General features: G+C 42.9%; 1 protein-coding gene across 1 annotated transcript in view; it reads right to left on the minus strand.

Annotated features, from left to right (window-relative positions):
• The window catches only part of CCDC85C (coiled-coil domain containing 85C), a 109,652-nt gene that overhangs the window by 28,691 nt on the left and 58,959 nt on the right, over window positions 1-22,002 (minus strand). The window contains exon 2 of the mRNA XM_066188781.1: window positions 13,398-13,474. Coding sequence (XP_066044878.1) covers window positions 13,398-13,474 — 77 coding nt within the window. The remainder of the gene's footprint in view (window positions 1-13,397; window positions 13,475-22,002) is intronic.

A 22,002-nucleotide genomic window follows, 5' to 3' on the forward strand; every position in this document is an offset into this window, starting at 1 on the left:
CAAAATGCTTTGCCCAGTTAAGGAAGGAAGACAACCAAACCCAAGTCCAGACAACACTCAGTATCTGTCGCTAAAAACACGCTAGTTTAAATTGATTTAATTAACTGCCCTATGCTCCTGCCTGGAAAAAAAGTCTGCATTAATTTCAATCTGTCTTAAATTGGTTGAAATTGTGTGGGTAAATACACAGATACAGTCAAAACTCTGCTCTAACAAGTGTTTATAATGGATTAGTTCTATTGCTTTTTTTAAAGCAAATCCCATTTAAGACTGTAGCAGTGTGTGACAAAACTATTGTTAGGTTGTTTCAGTGGCTGCTGATTATGAATCTGACCTAATGCATTCAATTTGATGGAAAGATTCCCACTGAGTTCAGTGAACATCAAAACAAGCTCTTAATTAAAGAACAGAAAGGAAAAAGAGAAAAAAATAGGACAAGAAAAAGAAAAGACATCTAGGAAATAAAAATGCTGAACAGAGATCTATGCAGAAGGTGAATGAGGTGTTTGGAGCAGAGAGTGGGTTTGCTAGGGCAAAAAGAGTCTTCACCAGCCATTATTTATAAGACATTCCTGTCAGAGATGAGCAGAGTAGACTTTTTCCTCCCACAGTCTGTCATAAAGCCAGTCCCTTTCATGAGCCCTCCACTCAATGCAATTTTTCTTCTATATTTTCTAGAAGTTATTTGGGAATGTATCTTACTTTAATTGCTCGTGGTATTTTATAATAGGCTACCAAACACAGCTCTGCACTATTTATCTTCCCTGTACTAAAAGCAAATGTGTGGTTTTTCACCACAGAAAGAAAACTGCTTTTTCTTCCTTTTTAGAATTAAAATGGTGCAGTGACAGATATTCAACAGATCTCCCTAAACATTTGCACATTCCTTGGGCTTTGCTATCAGTGTTAGAGCTAACCAGGGAAAGAAAGTGAATCCCTTATTAAAAAGCAATATGACTAATGATGCATCAGAATGAGTAGCCATTACTCCACTTAAACCTAAATTAAAAATCCTGGTATTAGCATTGTCAATTCACTCACAAAATGAAATCTCTTATTACCTTACCCAATTTTCATTACTGAGATGTAAGTGGATCCCAAATTGCTTTTCTAGTCAGAAAGACATTTTAAAAGTAGAATCCCTCATCATCTCTGTTCATCATCATTGCTGGAGATTATCTCAACTAATGGGCAACCTATCTATAACAAATTATCCTTCAGGTAAAATCACTTCACGTTTCTGGAGTTACAAGGAATTTATCAGCAAAATCATTTTGAGCTGAACTAAAACTCTGTGGGAGCATAGAGTCCCAACTGAACTTTTGTTGGAAATGTTTCTTAAGCTGAGGAGCAGAGACAGAAGGAGGAACAGAGAAAAGGAGACTAAGTGAGAGCTCAGGAGACTCACACACTTGTCCTCAGCAAACACCAACAACTGGCCACTGACTACTCCAGAGTAGCTCTTGCTCTCTTACATTTTTCAAACCCTGGTTTCATCTACAGTCAAAAAAAAAAAAAAAAAATTTTAAAAAAGGCGCATGTCCTGACTTTCACAGCAGTACAAAAGACCTGCCCTCAGTCCAACACAGCACTTCTCTCCACAGTGTTGTCTCCCCTTCCCAGGTGATGAGCACGGGGACAAGCCTGCAGAGCCAGCACCATCACCTGTGGCACAAACCTGTGCCACACACTGCCAGCACTGACACCCCACAGTTGTCATTCCTACACAATCACCCTTCAATACTCAGAAAACTTCATGTAACATTTATTGATAATTTTTTCAACTGGGCAGGACTGAAGAGTGACCCCCAAAGATACTGGTCTTGAACGAAACCCCAAGACCTTTGTCAGCCTGTCATGGAACAAATGGACACAGGCACGCCCCTCCCACCAGGGAACGGAGTTTGGTTTACTCCTACCAATGAGAAAAGAGTAGGGCCAACAAATCAAGCTTTTTTGTAAAAATACACTGCAAACCCAACTTTTTTTCTGTGTAGAAAACAGAAGCAATTTGATTACAGAAGCAATTTGATGGGCGGAAAGTGGTATTTTTCATAACAAATAATGTATAATTTTAAACGCTTGAGATAGAAATTAAAGTCTTGGTGCTTACCAAAGACTAAAATTGCATTACAAAAAAAAAAAAAAAAAAAAGCCAAAACAAAACATTGAAAAAACAGCAAACACTTGTTCCTATCAAAGCTTTCTATCCTGCTAGCAAAGAGAAGAAATGGTGGCCTCTGACTTTTTGACCCGCTGAGCTGAGTGATTCAATTGAAAAATAACACAAATAACACAAGAAGATGGATGGTGTTTGTGGTATTTTAAGGTCAAAGTACTACGAAGAAACATTTATTTTCCTTTCTGTTTCTGTCCAGTAAAGTCAGATCAGTGCTGTGGCCATGTTGGACCAACTGTGAAGACAAAGTGTTGAAAACTTAGAGACAAGTCAGACAAATTATCTTTTCTGTTACCCTTCAGCATTATTTCTGCTAGAAAGGAGAAAAAAAGAAGACAAATATTTAATTCTGAAATACTTTGATGCAAGAAAATGGACTGTTCTTAACATAAATTAAAAACAGAAAGACAGAAATTTACTTGACAGAAAGTTCTCAGCATTTATGAGAGATTAGCAAAAAACGATTTCAATTAGACTTATGTTCTGAAGTGACTGAGGAAAATTAAAAAGCAGCACTGTCAGCTCCCAGTAATTCATGAATTAGCATTCAAACAGGGTCATTACATAAGTAGCCTTTAATTGAAAACACTTTTCTCTCCTTTCGCATAAGTTGTAAGAGATGAAGGCTGAAAAGAGGTTAAAAAAAGTATTTAATCATAAACGATCAGCTTGACCCTGTGCCCTGTGGAAATACTAAAGCCTTCACAACGGGTCACAGCTCCCCTTTTCCCTATGGGCTGTGGGGTCATTTGGGAGCAATTTGGGTTCTTAAACATGGGCATCCCGTGCCTGAGCATATCCAAGGTGGAGCCTTGGGAGATGGGATAAAGAGCTGCTTCTGCTGCAGGCCTGGAGTCACCTGAGGACTACAGCTCTCTTCAACTCTTCATAACTCATCTCTAAGCTCCTGCTTTGTGAAAATTCTCTCTCTTGGTTCACAAGTCATTTTAAAAAAACACACAACAAAGCACCAAATTGAAGGTCAGGAGCCCCTTTTTGTTTACCTTTGGGGAGTATAAAGGGATTGCAAAATGTGTCCAGAACACAGAAAATCAAGCATACACGAGTCACTGACAGCAGACTTCCCAAAGGGCTGTCATTTCCAAGGGTTTATAATAATCAGCTTCATTTTCCTACGATGCAGACCCACTTGCACTAAGCTCAAGAGACAGCAGATTACACACGGCACCGCTTAAATGTATTAATATTATATCTGCTTTCAGCATAACTTTAGAAGAAATTATGTAACAGCATGAAATGCAACTAGATGGAAAGGAATACTGCAAGGAACTCAATATTGACAAGAGGACATACCCTTACTGACACCAGTTCAGAAGATTTTCGTTGGACAAATTATTATGCCACACCATCACCCAGCCCTCTGACAGACACGTAATTTCCATTTTTCAGTGGCTACCTCCCCTTTTACAAAGCACAGGATTTCCTTCAGCCATCATTTAAACATCAGAGTGAACTTGGTCCTCAGCAACAGGACAAGGGCCTTACACCCTGACCATGTAAGCCCATAAGGATTTTGGCTTATGATTTGGGTAATTCTCTATATGGGGGGAAAAAAAAGTCTACATTAAAAAAAATATCATTCTTACTTCAAGTTTTAGTTTCTCTCCATAAATCTTGGATATTAGATGGAAAACTCTGCTGAGACCTTGGCTTTTGATTATATACATTTGTGAGGAGAAAAGAAAAAACACACAAGGTTTTATTTCAGCCTACTATGTTAGGCTTCCTTCATCTCTATGGACTCTTGCACTGCCCATTGCCTGGATTACTTGTCTGTCACTGCAATATAAATTCTTAACCTACCAGCAACAATACTCTAAACCATAATTGTTCCAGTAATTGTAACTGCCTCAATTTTGACACTCAACAACCCATTGTTTGCAACTGAGTAATTAAATGGAAGGTTTAGCTCAAAACCTTTTTCTGTTATTTCCTGTAGTAATTTAGCTGAAAGAGCACACTTCTCTTCATGTAGGCAAATAGCATTGGTTTGAACTTGCCCAAAACACAGATACTACTAACCAATGTCTTTTGCACAAGTACAAGACAAAAATAAAAATAAATTAGTGGCATATTTAATACATTCAGATAATTAAAAAATGGAAATCACCAACATTAGCAAGTGAAAGAATAAGCAATCAGAGCCCTAAACAACAAGCAGCAGTATTAAAAGGCAACCCCCCCAGTTTCAAAAAGCTGCTCGTGGATGCATTAGCTCTCTCGACCTTACAGAAATTTCGTGGCAAGCTGTTGCAGTCAGCCAGCTAAAAGGGAACAGAATAACAATATATATGTGGAAACTTAACAGAAATAAAGTTATTTTATTATCTAGAAAAAATCCTGTACCTTTACCACAGGTGACTAAATGGTCATATGTGCAGCATTTGGTAAGATGGTATCGTTATTTGAACTTCAACTCCTTTCCCTATACTCATGACTGAAGCCTTGCAGAACCCATCTGCACGAACATTAATATCTTACTATCCAGACTCAGAACATGGTGATCCCCCCAAAGAGTTGACACAGCTTGATCACCTTAGTCTTCCTCACAGCTACAGGCATTTCACCACACCTGCAGAGGTCAATGGCACTACCAGAGCACACAGCTCTGTAACAACAACGTGGCCCAAGGTAGCCAGCTATCACAGCAGTGATATTTTGCTGAGCTAAAGCAGAGCAGGAACACATCTCAGATAACATGCAGGAGGTGCAAAGCACCTGCCTTGGCCCTGTCAGGCAGCCTTGTGCCCCAGAGAACATCCCCTACCACACGACCTTGCACAAACATTTCCCCCTTATCTCATTAATCCATGTGTTAGTGTCTCATGCACCAGGAATCTGAGGGATGGGCAATTTCACTGTGTGAAGCTAGCAAATAATTGAATTAAGGTTCAGTAATTGCAGTTATCACTACAAGACATATTCAAGCAAAAATAAGCTCAGCAAAGCACATATCTGACTTTAAGTATATGTGAAGAGCCCCATTAGCTTCAGCAGCATTTATCAGGCAATTTGGAAATCACATGCATGAGAGTGCAATAAAAAAATCAACGTATTTGATTTTGAAAGAACTCTGCAAATAAGGAAAAAAATAAGGGATGAGATTAAAACTATTTAACATCTTCTATGTCATGCAATAATATGAGCTTTCTGTAACAGGAGAGATTAAATTCCTTTAGACTGGTTCATAACCCTGTTGTACATGCAGCACATCTGGGGATCACTTGAACTGGTGACAAAGGCTTTAGAGGATAAGGGTCTGTCAAGACACCTATTCTCCTGATTCTCTCTTCAGTATTCAGCCAGGAGGTCACAAGCACAGCCTCAGCCAGTTCCATCAGTAAATCCATTTTTAGTAGTTCATGTAGTATTGGAAATGCATTTGGGCATTGTGCCATGGCTGGATCTCAGCCATTCACAAATGTAACACAGGGATGAGGATCCCCACTTCTGCCTAGGCTCTGACTTCCCCCTCATATCATGATCTGTGTTCATAGAAGCTGGAGGGGCAACCAGATTTCACCTGGTTGCATTGGTGACATCTGGAATTCTCTGTTGTTGGCGGAGCTAACAACTTTGGGAAAGGCAGGAGACAGTAAGAAGCTTAGCAGATTTTACCATGTAAAATCACTCTTGGAAAAAGATTTTTATAAGTATCTCAGTGGGGTACAGGGTATAAAAGCAGTGCAGGTTTCAAACGTCCCCATTCTCTGTAGCAATTGAGGTAGGGAACTTCAGTAAACTGTTAATATTCAAGAATGTCTGTATTTTTGTCCTCTTGTTTTAAATCTGCAGAGAAAGATCAAGCCCATAACTCACAGGAGACTCTGATAATCAGTTCAAACCAAATTGCAGTATATAATTATAATCACACAACTGGCAGGCTTTGCTCAAGAGGAAATATGAGCTGGCACGGCTGAGAGATCCAAGTATCGCAGCCTATAACCCAAATAGAAATGCAGCTCAATAGTTAACAAAGCCAAATGGAGCTATAGCCATTGACATTCGGTGCAGCCCAAGTCTGGTCTGTGGCTTGTATGCCACCAATTTCAGTCACAGACTAATAGAGCCCATCATGGCTCATTAGAACCAAAATCAGTGTCTTTACTAGGGGTGCCAGTGGAGAAACTACAGAATGCTGGCCCAGTTCCTCCAGGGAAGTAGATGTTGATATGGATATCAAGCACAGGTCTGGACCATGCCCTGGAGTCACCTTTCATTTTCTCCTGTCCACTGCACTCTAGGCAAGGAGGCTAAAGGTAACCACTGCACCTCCTCCCAAAACTGTAGCCACAGCAACACAGCCGGGCTGCCCTCAAGGCACTCCCCACATCCCATAAAACAACAGAGTTGTGGGGAATGAGAAAAATAAAGACCTGAAACCTCTGCTGATAAACCAGCAAAGGTCCCTTGCAGGATTTAGCTGAGGCTGGGCACCAGCTGACTGAGGACTCTGCTGGGCACCCAAGTCCCGTTCCTCTAGAGGACCACTGGGATGTTCCAAACTCTCTGCTGAACCAGAACTCAAGCAGACAGGGAGAATCAATTACTGCCAGTCCTTTTTTTTTTTTTTTTTTAGATAATCTGAATATTCTTTTAAAAGTTTCTTATAAAGATTCATATTTGCATTTTTGGCTTCATGAAAAACGAAACAGAACTGAAAATCTTGTCATAAACTTAACAGTTTTGAGTAAAGAGGCTTTTTTATTTTCCCTCAAAGCAATGAATGATTAACATCTTTCCCATTGTTGCCCAAGTCGTTTTCAGATGTCAGACTCAGAATTTTTCTTGATCTGGGCTGGAATTTGGCATTTTACTCATTGAAAAATCTGTTTTTAAGTCTCTGCAGTTATTGCATAGTTTCCCCTCAAGACATTTTTCAGTACTTCTCAGATGGATGCATCACTGAGACTCTGTACTTTGAACTTCTCCACATGTTTCTAAGACTCAAAAAGCTGCTTCTTCATAGCCTGATCTAACTGCAATTAAGAGCTTTTTCCCTGGCCCTGTCCTCATACAGGGAAAAAAAAGTGGAATCTAGTGAAATTATTACAAAGCTGGTTAAGCACAGGATATGACTAATCCTGTATTTCACAGCTGGAGGTTAAACTGAGCCTCATTAAACCCAATGTTCTTGCTTACCCACAACAGAAACAAATGGGGCATGACAGAGCTTTGCATGTGTGCATCTCACACACACTCAAACACTGAAATTCAGTTCCAGCCCTTCCAAAATTTTAAGTTTCAAGAAATATTACAATGGTCTCACATTTGTAAGATTCAATTAACTCAGTACGTCTCTGTCTATCTGTTAGTCGACTTCTGAATCCAGATCTTTTGAATTATATTACCTAAGTTTTTAGGGAACTCTGTTTACATTCTCATAAAATCCCTGGATACCACAGGTGACAACACCCAGAGCACAAAGTACAGCACCCAGATTCCCTTACAAGCTGCAAAAACTCATTTCTGTCACTGATTGTGCATTTTAGAAGTGCATGAATGCGAGAGAATATTTATTTTGGTAGGTAGCAGCTCAAACCCCTGATGTCCAAAGTAAACTGAACGAGCTCCACTGTCTTAGAGGGTTTGAAGGTATTTTGAACTGCTCCTATAAAACATGTCATATTTGGGGAGGAAAAACAATCTACTCAATAAATGCATATTGTTTCTTACATCTCAAGTCAACTTATTGGATAGCAAATTGGTCAGATCAGTCTTGTCATTTTAATTCATAAAACGGGGTGAAATGGAACACATTTGGACATTGATTGGTTTTGCATGCTATGTTTTTTTTTAAGATTCTGTTTCCAGAATTAAGGAAGCAACATTTGAGGGATTCTGTTATCATATTTTGCATTTACACAGGTAAGCAATGCAGTGCATTCTCAAAACTATATCAAAGTTTTGGTCTCAAGAGAGAAGGTCTCATGAAAATCTGTTTCTCCAAGAGCTGCACTCAAAAATGCATGGAGTCCTATAGGAATTCTCACCATTGACTTGAAAGGAATATTTGGATGTGACCCCAAATACTAATCTCCTTTTTTATTACTTAAAATTAATATGCAGCTAAACATTGAAACACTGTCTAAAAACGGTAACAGAGTAACTGAGGGCACATCCCTTTCAGTATTCTGAATTTAAATGGAGACCAACTGCGTGGAAAGCTTTCATGTCTGAGCTGCTCTGTATTACAAAAAAAAAAAATCCGATTTCCCTAGTGAGACCTTAAATTAAAGCAATTATACTTATCCTCCTCACGCACAAACAATAGGTAGACTTTGGGGAAATCAGGTTTGTAATTTTGCCCCTGTCGTGGTGAGCGTGTGCAGTGCTCCTGGCACAAGCCATGGCCTCAGACAAACCTGCAGAGCCAATGCACAAAGAGGCCCAAATGTTCAGACCTTACAGCAACTCTGAGAGCCGACAGGCAACTCTGCAAGCAGGAACTGTTAATGGCAGACTTGGCACAGAAGTGGCTGATAATAAAACAACAGAGGAAATTGCACTCTGACTCTCTTGAAGCCAGCCAACACATTGTGGGCAATTTCTCTTCCTCCTCCTTGGGAAGAGATCAGGCTCTCCACTGAATGGCATTTGCATCTTTGTTCTTTGCAGGACTAAGGATTGTCAGGCTTTTTTCTACCCTGGGGTCCAGACTTCCCCCCTTGTTTTCAGAACAATATGCTGGAAACTGCCTGCTGAATGCATGGCTGTGCCAAAATCCCATGAGCTGTGGCAGCCTGCAGATGCTGTGACCATGGAAGTTCCTTGCTCAAACACCTCAGCTCTGTTTTAACACTGGTGTTACAGGCATTGCCTACTATCATTTTATTAACTCTACAGCTGCAGCCTTCTTTAATTCAGGAAAAGCATGCAGTTTCATAAAAGTAAGACAAAGAACAGCTTTCAAGAACTTCTAGGGATGCTCCAAGGATCTTCCAAGGATACTCCAAATCCCAGGCAGCTAGCAGGCTGAACTGTTGCGAAGTGCTGGTGCTACTGAAGTCTATTTGGCAATTTTAATTAAATACTCACATGTTCCTCAGAAATCTCAAAAGGTTGTCACTCCCTAGCGAAGATTTTTTTTTGTTTCTGCACTGCACCAGAGGACTTGAAATTTTCTGTGAAAGAGACACCAGGACTTCATTGTCAAATGTCCAGTTACTTAGAGCCTCATCTGCCCGATACATCTGCTTTGCTAAAAGCTGGGCCTTTTGAAACAAAGATATGTAATGTGCCCTGAGCATCTCTGAACAGAAAAATGCCTCTGGCATTCCTGTTCTCAAGGGAAAAGGTAGGCACGACTCAGCAGAGACTATAAAGAAAAAGGAGTCCTGACAGCCACCCATGGTGCACAGCACTTAGTCACAAGGAGAGAGAAAAGTGATGAGTCCACACAGTCTATAAACTTCAATTTTAGCTAAAAGTGCTCAATCCTTGCATGTGTAGAGAATGAGCTGAAAAAGCAAAATAGTGTGAAAGAATAGCCAGGAGTTTGTTACCCTTATTATTTCTCAAATGTATGCATTAATTATGAAACTACCCAGAGCTGACCTTTGGAGCTCCTAAATGTTGTAAATACAGGTCTCTCTAACCTTAAGGGCAAAGTGTGGAATGAAAAATTCCTTTTTGTTCAAGGGGCGGCATGAAGTGGCTTTTGTGCTATTTTGTGGCTATTTTGTGCTTGGACACTTCCAGCTCAGAGGAATGGAAAGCAAATATGGTCTCCCACCTCAGGGATTATATATTAGCAATATGGAAAATACCCTCACAGTGCCCTGGAGAGCAGGACTGAGTGGTCTTTCCTGGCAGTGGCATTTGCTACAACCTCTCCCCAAACAATACAAACCAGGGCAACAAAAGTTGTGGGTTGCCAGAATTGCTGCCTGAGATTTTGCCAGCACAGCGATGCCATCCAAGAGAATGACCTTCTAGCTGACATGGCCACACCAACAAAACATCACAGCATAAACTGCATCAAAAAACGTAAAAACTGGAGTAGTTTCTCCTCAGAGAAAGGCAAATGGAGAGAGTGATGAGTACTGACGGGTTAGCAATGTCAAAAGCATGACATTTTCCAACTGGAAATACACATCATATCCTTCCCTAGAAAGCAAAAGAAGTCAAAACAACAACAAAAAAAAACCCCACATATATGGCTATAATAGTAACACCCTTATGTCCATTTCCTTTCCTCCACTGCAGTGTGGCTTGTGAGATGGTATTTCTTGATCTCCAAGAGTAAGAAAAGCTCCCTCCATTAACCTGTTCAAATAACTCACTATACAAACAGAAGTGTAAATCCCAGCACACCTGTACTCTAGGTGACACGTACAGTGCAGAGCAGCTGCCCGGCACAGGCTGGGGAGCTTTTGCCTGTCCCACTGAGGCTTTCTTCTAAAGTGCTTATAGAGAAAGGATATGTTGGGAAGCAGGAGAAAAACTGCAAGCTTGGGATCCGCTGCAACAACTTGATTCCAGAAGGGGCTACAAAGACACCACCTCTCAGCATACCTGCACTCCAGAGTTGCTGAAGAAGATAAAGCAAGAAATCTCACTCAGGATGCACCAACCAGCAAAAGGGTATTGTGTCACTGGCCACTGGAATATAAATCCAGCCATAAAGCCTGCAAATATCCTTTACAGCACTGGCCTTCTCAGGTTTCTCTGGATGAAGCACTATTTCAGCCCTATGTTTAGCAGCTGGAAGGAAGCCAGGAAGACTTCCATAACCACCCCTGATTTGTTAATCCCTTAATGCACAGGCACTGTTTGTTACTTAGGATGTCAGGTTTCATCGCCCCTCAGCACGCTGGTGATAGAACTTCTTGACACCAGGCTGCAAATATTATTGCAAAGTCAATACTCCCAGGGAGAAAGCCAAGCCGAGTTAAAATGTGACTTTGGTGTTGACAAGCCAGTTTGGCACTGCGAAGTTCAAACAGCCAGGATCACCTGGTAACTTTCAAAACAGCAGAAAGTTTGCCAGGATCCTTTCTGACTAGATTCTTATCCCAAGATCCACATGGTAACAGCTAAATACTTTCAGACAAAGCAAGTAAAAACACAGAAAGTGGATTATACTTTTTGGGAAAGTGCTGGGAGCTATATGTACATATGCATGTGAGTTTGTGTCTGTACAGATTTTCCTAATCTTTCTCATTAAAAGAGAAGAAAATCCAGATCTGGGTGGGTAGCATGACAGACTGGAGGTGATGCAGAACAACTCCCAGGGAGTTCAGCCAATCCATGGCAGCTTCAACAGTCCTGTTGCTCTAAGGAAAGCTGACTCCCTGCTTATAATAAATAATTATTTCCTGAATGTGATCTAAAAGAAGTTGGATCCTGGTCTTTTTGGAGGGCCATTGAGACATCACACAGGGGCTGCACAGCACATCACAGCCAGGCTGGCATCAGTGCCTGCTGCCACTGGGAAGGTGGCTGGCCTTCTCCAGAACACAGAGCTATTTTAAGGTAACTTCCCTCACTCCAGGATTCAAATACTTGTAATAACACAACACAAAAGGTGATGACACCTGAGGACAGTGGAGGAAAAGACAGAGCCTTCACACCCAGGGCAGCACTAGGTGAAGAGTTGATTCATGAGCCTGAAGCAGCCCCACACAACCCAAAATTAACTGGGTTAATCATCCTCCCAATGCAATAAGTCCATGCAGCTATGCAGACCCTATTAATTTTCACCATTAATTACCAACTTCTTCGTGACCTCCTAAGGCAGATCTGACAGAGTAATGTGCTTGGCTGTGGCAGGACAAAGCTAGGCCAAGGGCACATTGAGCCCACCCCAGAATCCATGCACATCCCAACTGTCCACTGGCAGACCATCTGCCTATCAATAGCTCCAATTAAACAGTCGCGGGGTTTCGACCGCCACCAGACACCATCTCAGTCTGGGAGAAAGACAGGGGGAGTTAAAATCAAATTAGCAATCAATTAATACATGAAGCAACCCCAAAGCTGTTGAGTTGAGCACCCTTTTGGGTTTAACTCTTCAGTGCCCAATGAGTCTTTTTCATGGCTAGTAATGCCATGAATACGTTGGCAAATGAATACGCTGGGAGAAAGGAGTAATCTTTAAAAAAGCTGAGAATCAGGTCAAAATGTGTGTTTTAGAAAAAAAATATCATTAGACAAGATTATTTTATTGACATTTCAGTAAGCATTGGGTTCTTTATTACTTTTGTTTGTTTATTTTAAATGAGAATATTCTAGAAATGTGATCTTGGAACAGTCTATTCTCTGATTTAGTGAAATGCAAAGAACAGCACAACATAAACTTGCAAAAAGGCATTTAAAAAAAAAATATTACAAGGCCTTTTTTATTTCCAGTCCTTATAATTGGGAAGAATATGGAACAAAATTACTTTGAAACATGGTGCTTGAAGTAAGGGAAAAAAACTTTCAAAATGTCATGAAGGCAGAACATAAAAACAGTGAAAGATACAAAAAACAGGGGAAAAAAGGGTAACTTTTCTGATGGTTTAAATAGACAGTGCCTTATTGAATGCAGCAGAGCGGCCCCTGTTTACACCAACTGCTGTGTTCTACAGGGGATCCAGAGGACATACCAGACAGAATGGCTGTTTTCTTCTCACTGCTCGACATTGCTATATAAAGATAGGTAAGCATCATAGTGATCAAAAGCACAGTGGCACGTGGAGAAGACTTTGAAAGGGAGATGCAAGCAAAAAGTGCCCCTTTAGAGAGTCTGTTCAGATTTAAGTAAGATCTCAAATAAAAGCTGCGAGCCTGCACCACACACAACTATTCCCAAGGCTGTCCTTTGACAACAGTCTCCTCTTTCAACAAGATAAAAGTCAATGTAAGTGGGCAAGCAGGACAAAATCCTACAGCAAGGACACAGGCAGTGCTGGACTCTCAGAGCATCCCCAGAAGCAGAGGTAGGTCAAGGAACTCTGCAGGGAGGCATTAATGCAACCCTGAAACACCCAGAGACACTAGCAGAGGATTCACTTTTTCCCCCCTATTGTTTTTTATTTTAACAAAAGAAGACCAAATTCTGTCTGTGTGGGGTTAATATGAATTGTGTTCTTCCTGGGCAGGATGTTTACCAAAAGCCAGTGTGCATTAAAATGGGCAGTCAAATACAACCATATAGAAATAGAAGAACTGAGACACACTATTACTATCTATTATCTATCATAAAACCTACCTGGGAAAGAAGCTTGTTGTCATCCTCCAGTAGTTTCACTTTTGTTTCAAGTTGCCTGATATAGTTGGAAGACGAATCTTTAGGAAAAGAGAAAAAAAAAAAAAAACACGTTTAAGATTCTTGTGGTACAGGCAAGTACTGTCAAACAGCAATATGTTTCCCCACTCTGTGGAAGGCAAGTTTGGGAAAGACTTCATTAATAAAATCCTAAGTGTATAGGGTGAGAGGGACTCTGTCAAAGGCTTTTTCACTAAAAAGCAGTTTGAGGGGTGGGTAATACAGAAGGAAAGTGAAGTTGAACTACTGTGTTTGGTACTTTTATAAAACTAATTTCCTAGTTTTGAAAGCTGTTCTCATTCACCCAGAATGCACCAAAATACTCCACAACAGAACAAGAAGTTTCCTTTTAGGTTTGAATAAACAACCCCTCCAGACACGTGCCTTTTTCTTTCAAAAGCAACTGAGAAACTCACAAAACCAAGCTGCTGGCACAGCTCTCAGAGGTCAGTGCCACAGCTCCCAGTGCTGTAAAAGGGGGAGAAGTGTATTCAGCAAGGCCACAGAGCTGCAGCATGCACACAGCCTGACACACACAACAAGTGCCTACCCAGGACATCTGTTTTTTCTAGTGGAAGCACGTGACACTAACCAGAAAAACACCACGACAATAAAATACGGAATACTCTCACATCAAATGGTAATATTCAACCTTAAGGAATGCAATGGCCGATTTACCAGTGCAGTAAGAGTACAACACCACATAGGGTGGCCTGGCATGGAAGATAAGACACTGAAGAGCTCTGTGGGTGGCTTATTGCTCTCCAAAGCATCTGGCTTTTATTTAGAACCACGCTTTGAAGAAGCACATTTGAAAATTTCACAGGGAACAAAATAAAGGAAACTGGGAAAACCTTTTCTCCATTTTCATTATATCTTGATGAGTTCCTTCCATACAATTGTATCCTTGAAAAATTTCTCCTCCACTTGTAATTTCAGTAGCAGAGGTCATGAGCTGTTACTGCAGGAGGAAAAGTTTTGCAGCGTAAGTATATGAAAAACTCCAAACGTTTTCCACACTTCTAAAGAGGCTCCGCAAAGTGCAAAATTATAATTTCCCTCATCTCATTTATTATGGCATGACTGCAGAAGCCACTGTTCAACCCCAGGACTTCTTGCTCAGTGTGAATGGGCAAGGAACCAGGTGTTAACACAAGGACGCGGGTGCCAGTGGGTGTGTGCTGCAATGGGATCAGCACCTTCTGGGATCAGCCCCCCCATGGAGAGCAGGCACCTCTGGCTGCAGCTCTGGCACACGAGCACTCAGCCAGGCACACGTGTGAGGTTTAGGCTGGCTCTGTGCTAAACAGCTCCTCTCTGCCTTTGCCCGTGGCTGCCAAACGCACTCGGCACCAAGCCTGAATCTCTTCCTGGCCACTCTTGGGGGCTGCTCAAGAGAAGGACTAGCAGGGAAGCTACAGCTAAGCACTGAGACTGCTTTGGCCACTCAAGGGAAAAACTGGAATATGCTCAAAAAAGTGCTACCATAGACCAGTGCCAAACCACACAAAGGAACAGCAGGATGGATCTAAGTCAAGTGCCCATCTAAAGCATACTCTCAGAGGAAAAATGCTCAGTTTTTTTGACTGGATTATGCTTTGTTCAAACCCAGGAAATCCAAACAAGTCCTCATGAGAAAAGTTAAGAAGACACGGTAGGGAGCTATGTAAGTTCAGTGAACAGCTTAAGTGGTGACAAGGTTCACAGCAACATCAGCTTGAGCAGCAGGGAACACAAACTCAGTCCAACAACCACCCTAACACGGGGGAGTCTCCAGGTCAGAGAAGAAGAGAACAAACCAAGTAGGTTATAGAATCAATCTAAAGCTCCTTCCCTCTGAAGGCCTCATGCACCACAGCATTAGCCATGCATATCTAAAGGTGGTGAGTAGAATGCTGCAGTAGATTGGTGCTGAATGCAGCAAGATTTCAGGATCAGCTTGAAGAACTTGCTGAAATAGTAATGAACCTGTCCTCCAGCAGGGTGCAAGGGGAGTTTGAGATTGTTAAAGCCAGAAGGACCATGGATTCTTTGGTCTGACCTTCTCTGTTCCCTGGGCCATTACACTTTGTTAACTTACCCCTAAATTCAGTACAATCATACCTATTTGGCTAAACAGCTCCGAAAACAGTCTCAGCCTCTGTCTGAAGACAAACAGATAGTACTGGCTGTGTGCTGAATACAACAGCTTCCACTGGTAGATCTGGTGAGATAAGGTGTCCTTCCCACCTGCATTCCAGCTCCACCAGTACCCTCATTGTGCCAGCAGCTACAAGAAATTTAGGTTAAGCAGATGAATGGTGACGCAGAAGCTGTCATGTTCAGACCTTGAATACTACCAGGACTGACTGACTGGTTGACGAAAAGAATAGAGTATGACTGCCAAAGAAAGGAAATAAAGAATTATTTCCTCTCTTGTGGTTTCATACCCCTTACCAAAAAAAAAAAAAAGGGTACTCCCTGGGAAGGCAAGCCCTGCATCCTCGGGAGCCAGTGTACACCACTGGTCCTGAAAGCCTGACCTGAGAACTGCTAGAATTCTTCAGTAATATTCAACCCCAAACCATGCTTGATGTCTGACCTCACCCAGAAAACACCCTATAGCAATATAAAATATACACGGGAAAAAAAAGGAAAAAAACCAAGTGAACTGTTTTGTTAGCAGAAGATGCTCCATCTCGGGCAAAGGCCGTGAAACAGTGCTCAGAGCCATCCCAATCCTTGCTCTGCCCTCAGAGATGAATCGCTTCCATCTTCTGGACCTGCCTGTGTTGAGGCAGGTGCCAGATGAACCATTTGCATCTTGATCTCATTTTTAAGAAAGCTCATAACTCTCACAACAGCAGGCAGTAATGCTGCCAGGCTAAGCAGTGAAACCCCAGGCTGGGTCTCACCCATGTTATATCAAGAAACACATTCCCAACATTCTTCTGCCTCTGACCTTTCTCTTATCAGTGAGTTTTCATCCTCTCCTGCCTCCCCGAGAGCCAGGAGACAAGGACAGCCCCACTGACCATCCAGGAGAGGCAGCAGAGCTGGATCACTGACTGATCAGATCCTCACATCCCTTTTCATTAGAAATCAAACAGATGCTCCTCACTGCTGTATCAAAGCCTGCTGCCAGCCGTGAGCTCCACCTTCACCAGCCCAAAAGCACTCTCCCCCCAGTGGCTTGAGCAGCTCCCAGACCAGGTACTGGGGCATACCCCCAGCACACCCACCTAGCCACACCTCATGGCACTGATTTTGAGTCCACTCACACCTGCTAGTGCCCTGGTGGTGACCAGAGAAGTATGGTGGTCAAGGACACATGGTCGAGGATAAGTTCTGTGGCACTCTGCTCTCTCTGGTACTCAGTGCGGCCCGGGATGCCCCCGGGGCCAACATCCTTCTCTAGTTACCCCTTGGGGCCACGAGAACCAGCTCGTTCTGGGTGCCTTAGTGGACCAGATGGCCCCAGAGGGAACAAAATTTCCCAGCAAAACATTTCACATCCCACTCAGCACCCTCCCTGTGGCAGCCATCACACAGAAGAGGAAGTCGGGGAGAGAGGCAGCAACACGCCCTGCCAGGCTGCTTCCCACGACGGCAAAATGGGTGAGAACTGTAATCACCATCAGCCGTCATTCACTTGCACAATGTAAATTCTACAAGCTAAATCGTTCACAGAGCTCTAAAACCTGAAGTCCTGTTTCTTTAGAAAGCCTTGGAAAAATTAATTGGATGTAGCTCCCCACATTATCTCCATGAGAGGTAGAGGAGCTGCGTTCCAGCTCAGGAAGGCGCATTACTGTTATTATCCACCCTCCTCAAGATTTACTGTTCTAAAAAACATACTCCATCTGGAATGGGATGTAATTTAGCTTGGAGGTAATCTAGCTGAGTAACTTTTCTCCACATAGATAAACCACTTAATACTCATTACAGCTAAATGGAGGCAAGACAAATCACTCTACCTTGTTTTAACTCAATGGTCTCTCAGAGAGCAGGGAACTGCTTGGTTCCTCAAGTTTTGTAAAAACATAAATTAGAAATTGTTTTAACAAACAAAACAATCTTGCAGCCTGCAGAGGACAGAACAGTGTAATTTTAAAAGACACTTGTAGCCTTTCTGATTCTCATCTGAGATTTCAGAGGAATCTGGCAGAGAGGTAAATATGATAAATTACACATTTATTTTGACAGTAGCAAAATAAATGGTTTTATTTCCTCGTATGCCACTTCTCCAACCACAGGCATGCAGAGCAGAGGTTTGTGTGGTAGCTGCAAGGTTGGGATTGAGAAACTTTTAAGACATTTTCATAATGAGGCACTAGCACCTAAATGAACATAAGAAAAAAAACCTGTCCTTTACTCAGGGCCGTTCACACCAGAGACGCCAGAAAAGGTTAATGTAGGTGTCTGTGAGATGAGAAAAATGTCAAGAGCCCATTGATGGGACTCATTCACAGCAGGACAGTCCTTATACCCAGCCTGGGCAATACCAAACAACATGGCAAGAGGAGACTTGAACCAACAGAGGTGCTTTTGTCCTCTTCCACAGAACCCCATTGAGGTTTTATTTGTCTTTTTGATTTGCCTTTTTGCTACAAAGCAGGGTTATGTAGTGTCAAGTTGGAGTGCTGGCTGGCAGGTCAGGGCCACGGTTCCCCGCTCCAGCTCTGTCCCCACATGCACCTCGGAGGTACCCCACACACCCAGGAGAGAGGCTGGACACCCACTGCTTCCACTGCATTTTTTCCCCAGGAGCTACTTTAACTAAGCATGATTCAAGACAGTAAAGCACAGCTACATTTCGTCAATGTCCTGCAAACAAGGCTCTTCCTATCATAAAAAGCAGCATCCCCAAAGGGATTCTCCCAAACCACGGAGGAAAGGCACATGAAGGAATGATGCTCTGCCAGATTTGCACCTTGCAGCCAGCTGCCTTCTTTGCATGATAGAATGCTGACATTTTCTCTTCCTCTCCTTCCATCAAAGATCATCTCACAAGAAGGCCTTCACCTGTGCTCAATAAAACACTTTGCTGCTTGTTGGCAGTTTCATTATCACGTCTCTGTTCTTCTCCACTATATTTCATATTTGTATTGCTCTACTGGTCTTGCTTCTTGACACACACAAGCAGGCTGAAAAATGGCCAGTGGTTATATCTTGTAAAGAAGTTGATTTATTAAAGCAACAGCATGCTTTCAGAGCAGCTGGAAAGCAGATGAAACTCACATATCTTGAATATTGTCATTAAAGGAAACCATAGGGAGAGATGGACAAATGCACCACCCTTGCTTTTCCTAGGCAGCCCCCATCTTTCTGCTCCTACCAGAAAACCCCGTTCCCAATGTCCTGTTTCAGACTGGTATGCAAGGCAAGTTTTCACGATAGGCTTAAGTCAGTGGATGGCTCAAATGTGAGCAGGGCCACCACAAAGCCAACGCTGAGTAATTTTAGTTTCCCAGCTACTGCCCTCTGCTATGGCACCACCAGGGTTTTCTGGGAATGCTCCTTGGTTTGCCTTGGTGCAGAATCTCAGAATAACCTGTGTGGGAAGGGACCTTTAACAGCCACCTAGCACAGCCCCTGCAGCCAGCAGGGATATCTTCAGCTAGATCAGGTTGCTCAGAGCCTCATCCACCTGTCCTTGAATGTTTCCAGGGATGGGGTATCTACCATCGCTTGGGCAACCTGCAACAGGGTTTCACCACCCTCACCGTAAAACCTTCTTTCCTTTTATCTAATCTAAGCCTAATCAGATATATCTAATCTAACTCTGTCAGTTCAAAGCCATTAACCCATCTCCTATCACTACACACCCCTGTAAAAAGTCCCTCTCCAGTGCTCTCATAGCTCCCTTCAGGTACTGAAAAGCTGCCCCCCTTGGAGCCTTCTTTTTTCCAGCCTGAACAACCTCAACTCTCTCAGCTTCTCCTCAGAGGAGAAGTGTTCCAGCCCTCTGACCATCTTCACATCTTCATGACCATCATGTCCAAAACACCATGTTCTGTTAATCCCAAATCCCATGCCTTTCCAGTAGCATCTTGGGCACAATTCGGGGTCTCCCTTGAGATGTGGTAAGAGAATATGCAACAACAAGGTCTACAGTAAATAGAAGCTCCCAGGGTTTTGTAGCTCTGCAAGATATTCAGCAAACAAACCATACCAACCTGCTCTACCTCTTGTCCCACCACCTCATTCACCGTGGGTTGTGTAGGAAGAAGTCTCCCCGGCACTCTGACAGCCAGTGTTAAAGAGGTGGCAGGAATGCACTCACAGAAAGAGAACTAAGACCAAATCTTAAATATTTCCATAGCTGAGGTGCTACGGTGCAGCACATCTACTGGGCAGACACCGCCTTAGACTACACTAAATAAATAAAAGGCCCATCTGTAGCATTCAAAGTCACCTACAATAGCATCTATCTGAATAAGACTGGTAGGATCAGGCCTCATTTCCGAGGTGCAAGTGATAGCTCAGGCATAGTTAAGTATTAAAACACTAGCCAAAACAACAGAGAAGTGTGTAGCCAGCCCAATCAGAAATAACAAAGAAATACTGTCTCAGAATAATACACATTTTTAACTCTAACAAGACTGGTTATGCACTGGCAACATGGCTGTGCTGCAGCTCTGACAGGATGAAACATATGCCACTGCAGCTATTTAATTAACATTTCATAGCAAGCCTCTAAACTACGAGCTCTGAAGGTTTTCAAGAATGTATGTTCCTGACTCAGTTCATCCAAATTCCTGAGTTTCAGTTCATTAGACCTGTCTGGGTGCTTAGCAGCCTCAAGCTGGTCTGTAAGAGTCTGGTAAGGTCTCTCCTGACTCTGGTTGTTACAGCTCACAACTGTGACTTCCAGCCATGATATCATCTCCTTGCACAGCAAAATATCTGCCCACAACGACTGTCAGCAGTTCAGGAGCTTCTGATACCAGGATTTCACTAGGAGGAGGCTGATAGGGAAGGAGGAGTGTGTGTGTGCCCATGTGCTGCAGCACAGTGGCCGCCAGTTTCCCTTTCCTTGCTTGGGTGATGTGTCCATGACAATCTCTGTGGGGGCTGTCCCTCTATCACAGCACAGAGCAGCAGGCAACACTGGAGAACATTTGCATCTGAGGGTGTCTAACCCACACAACCCCTGAAACCTGCCCAAAAGGAACGTGGTGAAACACCTCCCGATCTTGTCATCTGAAATCACACTTCCCCCCTCCTGAGGGGACAACCTCAGCTGCTTTTCTGCTGCCGGGAGTGGGCAAGGACCACAGGGCTGCTGTGGCTCTCCAGGGCTCTCCACAGCCCTCCTATAGGCCTGCATGCAGAGGACAGCACCTTCACCAGGCTTCTCAGATGTGCTGCCTGTGTGGCAGACTGCCTCAGCCATGGTTACTAGTCACTCCTGGTCATCCTGGTTTCCTGGGGAGATCTTTCCTGCTATTCCCCCAGAAATCTTAAAGGTAAACAGCCAAGGAAAAAAATGTGTTTGCTTTACAAGTTGTGTTTAATGCCTGACTGTGGGCAGCACCCCAAGAAAATCAGTGTGAGTTTCCGATGGTTCAGCCTCAGACTAAGCTTTCAGTCAAGAGTGAATAGACTGTAATTAGATGAAATAAGCAAACAGAGCGATAGAAATAATAATGTTCAAGACATGCACAGCCAGACAGTCTTGACTGGTGTACATGTAACAGAGAAAAGCTGATTTGCATCCCCTGCAGTGCTCTCACTCCCTGCACATGGAAGCCTGCCCTGTCTGAGAAAGCAGGTGCTCTCCAGATCAATCCCAGGTGCTGCAATACCTGCAACACCCATCATAGCCCAGTGACACCAGGCAAAATTCAGCGTTGCCTTGGCTTCTTGAAGGCCAAGGCTGCACTTGCTGTGCAACCACTAGATGTACTCAATGACTTCTGCCTGAATGCAGAAAGGACAATTCTAAAGAAAGTAGAACAATATTCAGATTTTAGGTGGATCAGAATGATCCTGTCTTCGAGACGTTGTGGGGCAAGCATTTCTACACCAGAGCGAACTAGTCGATATGAAGGGAGACAAAAGAAGATACAGAAGCTGGAGGAAAGACGGGAAGATCAGACTGTCTACTGGATGTGATGCTGCACTCATGAAAACTTGCAAGAGAGGAAAATATGAGTAACACCAACAAACTGGAGGTTCTTTGAGGGCCTCAGGCCTTAGTTAACACAGCTTCATTCAAAAAGCTTTGCTTCCCATGTCAGAGCTGCACTGTAGCAGTGCAGGACCTTCTGCTGTCACCAATACCAGCAGAGTAAAGCCATAGCCCACTGACCAGTGCCAAAGCAGTGACTTAGGAGATCATCATAATCTTCCTTATCCTGTACCTTTCTACTGTTGCCACAGATGGGCAAGGGCTGATCTACCACAGTATGGCCTGAGCAGGACCTTCCAAGAGTCTAATTTTAGTAATGGAGGGATAAATCCTCTGCTTTTGATAGAGCCATGGACTGTTTCTCCTTGGTACAACAAACTCCTTGATCCCTATGAAGGAATGGCAGGGCTCTGCTCAAAGTTTGGGTCCTAG

This window comes from Chamaea fasciata, unplaced genomic scaffold (genome assembly GCF_029207755.1).
Source record: "Chamaea fasciata isolate MVZ Bird 193981 ecotype frontalis unplaced genomic scaffold, bChaFas1.0.hap1 SCAF_7, whole genome shotgun sequence".
Lineage (NCBI taxonomy): Eukaryota > Metazoa > Chordata > Aves > Passeriformes > Sylviidae > Chamaea > Chamaea fasciata.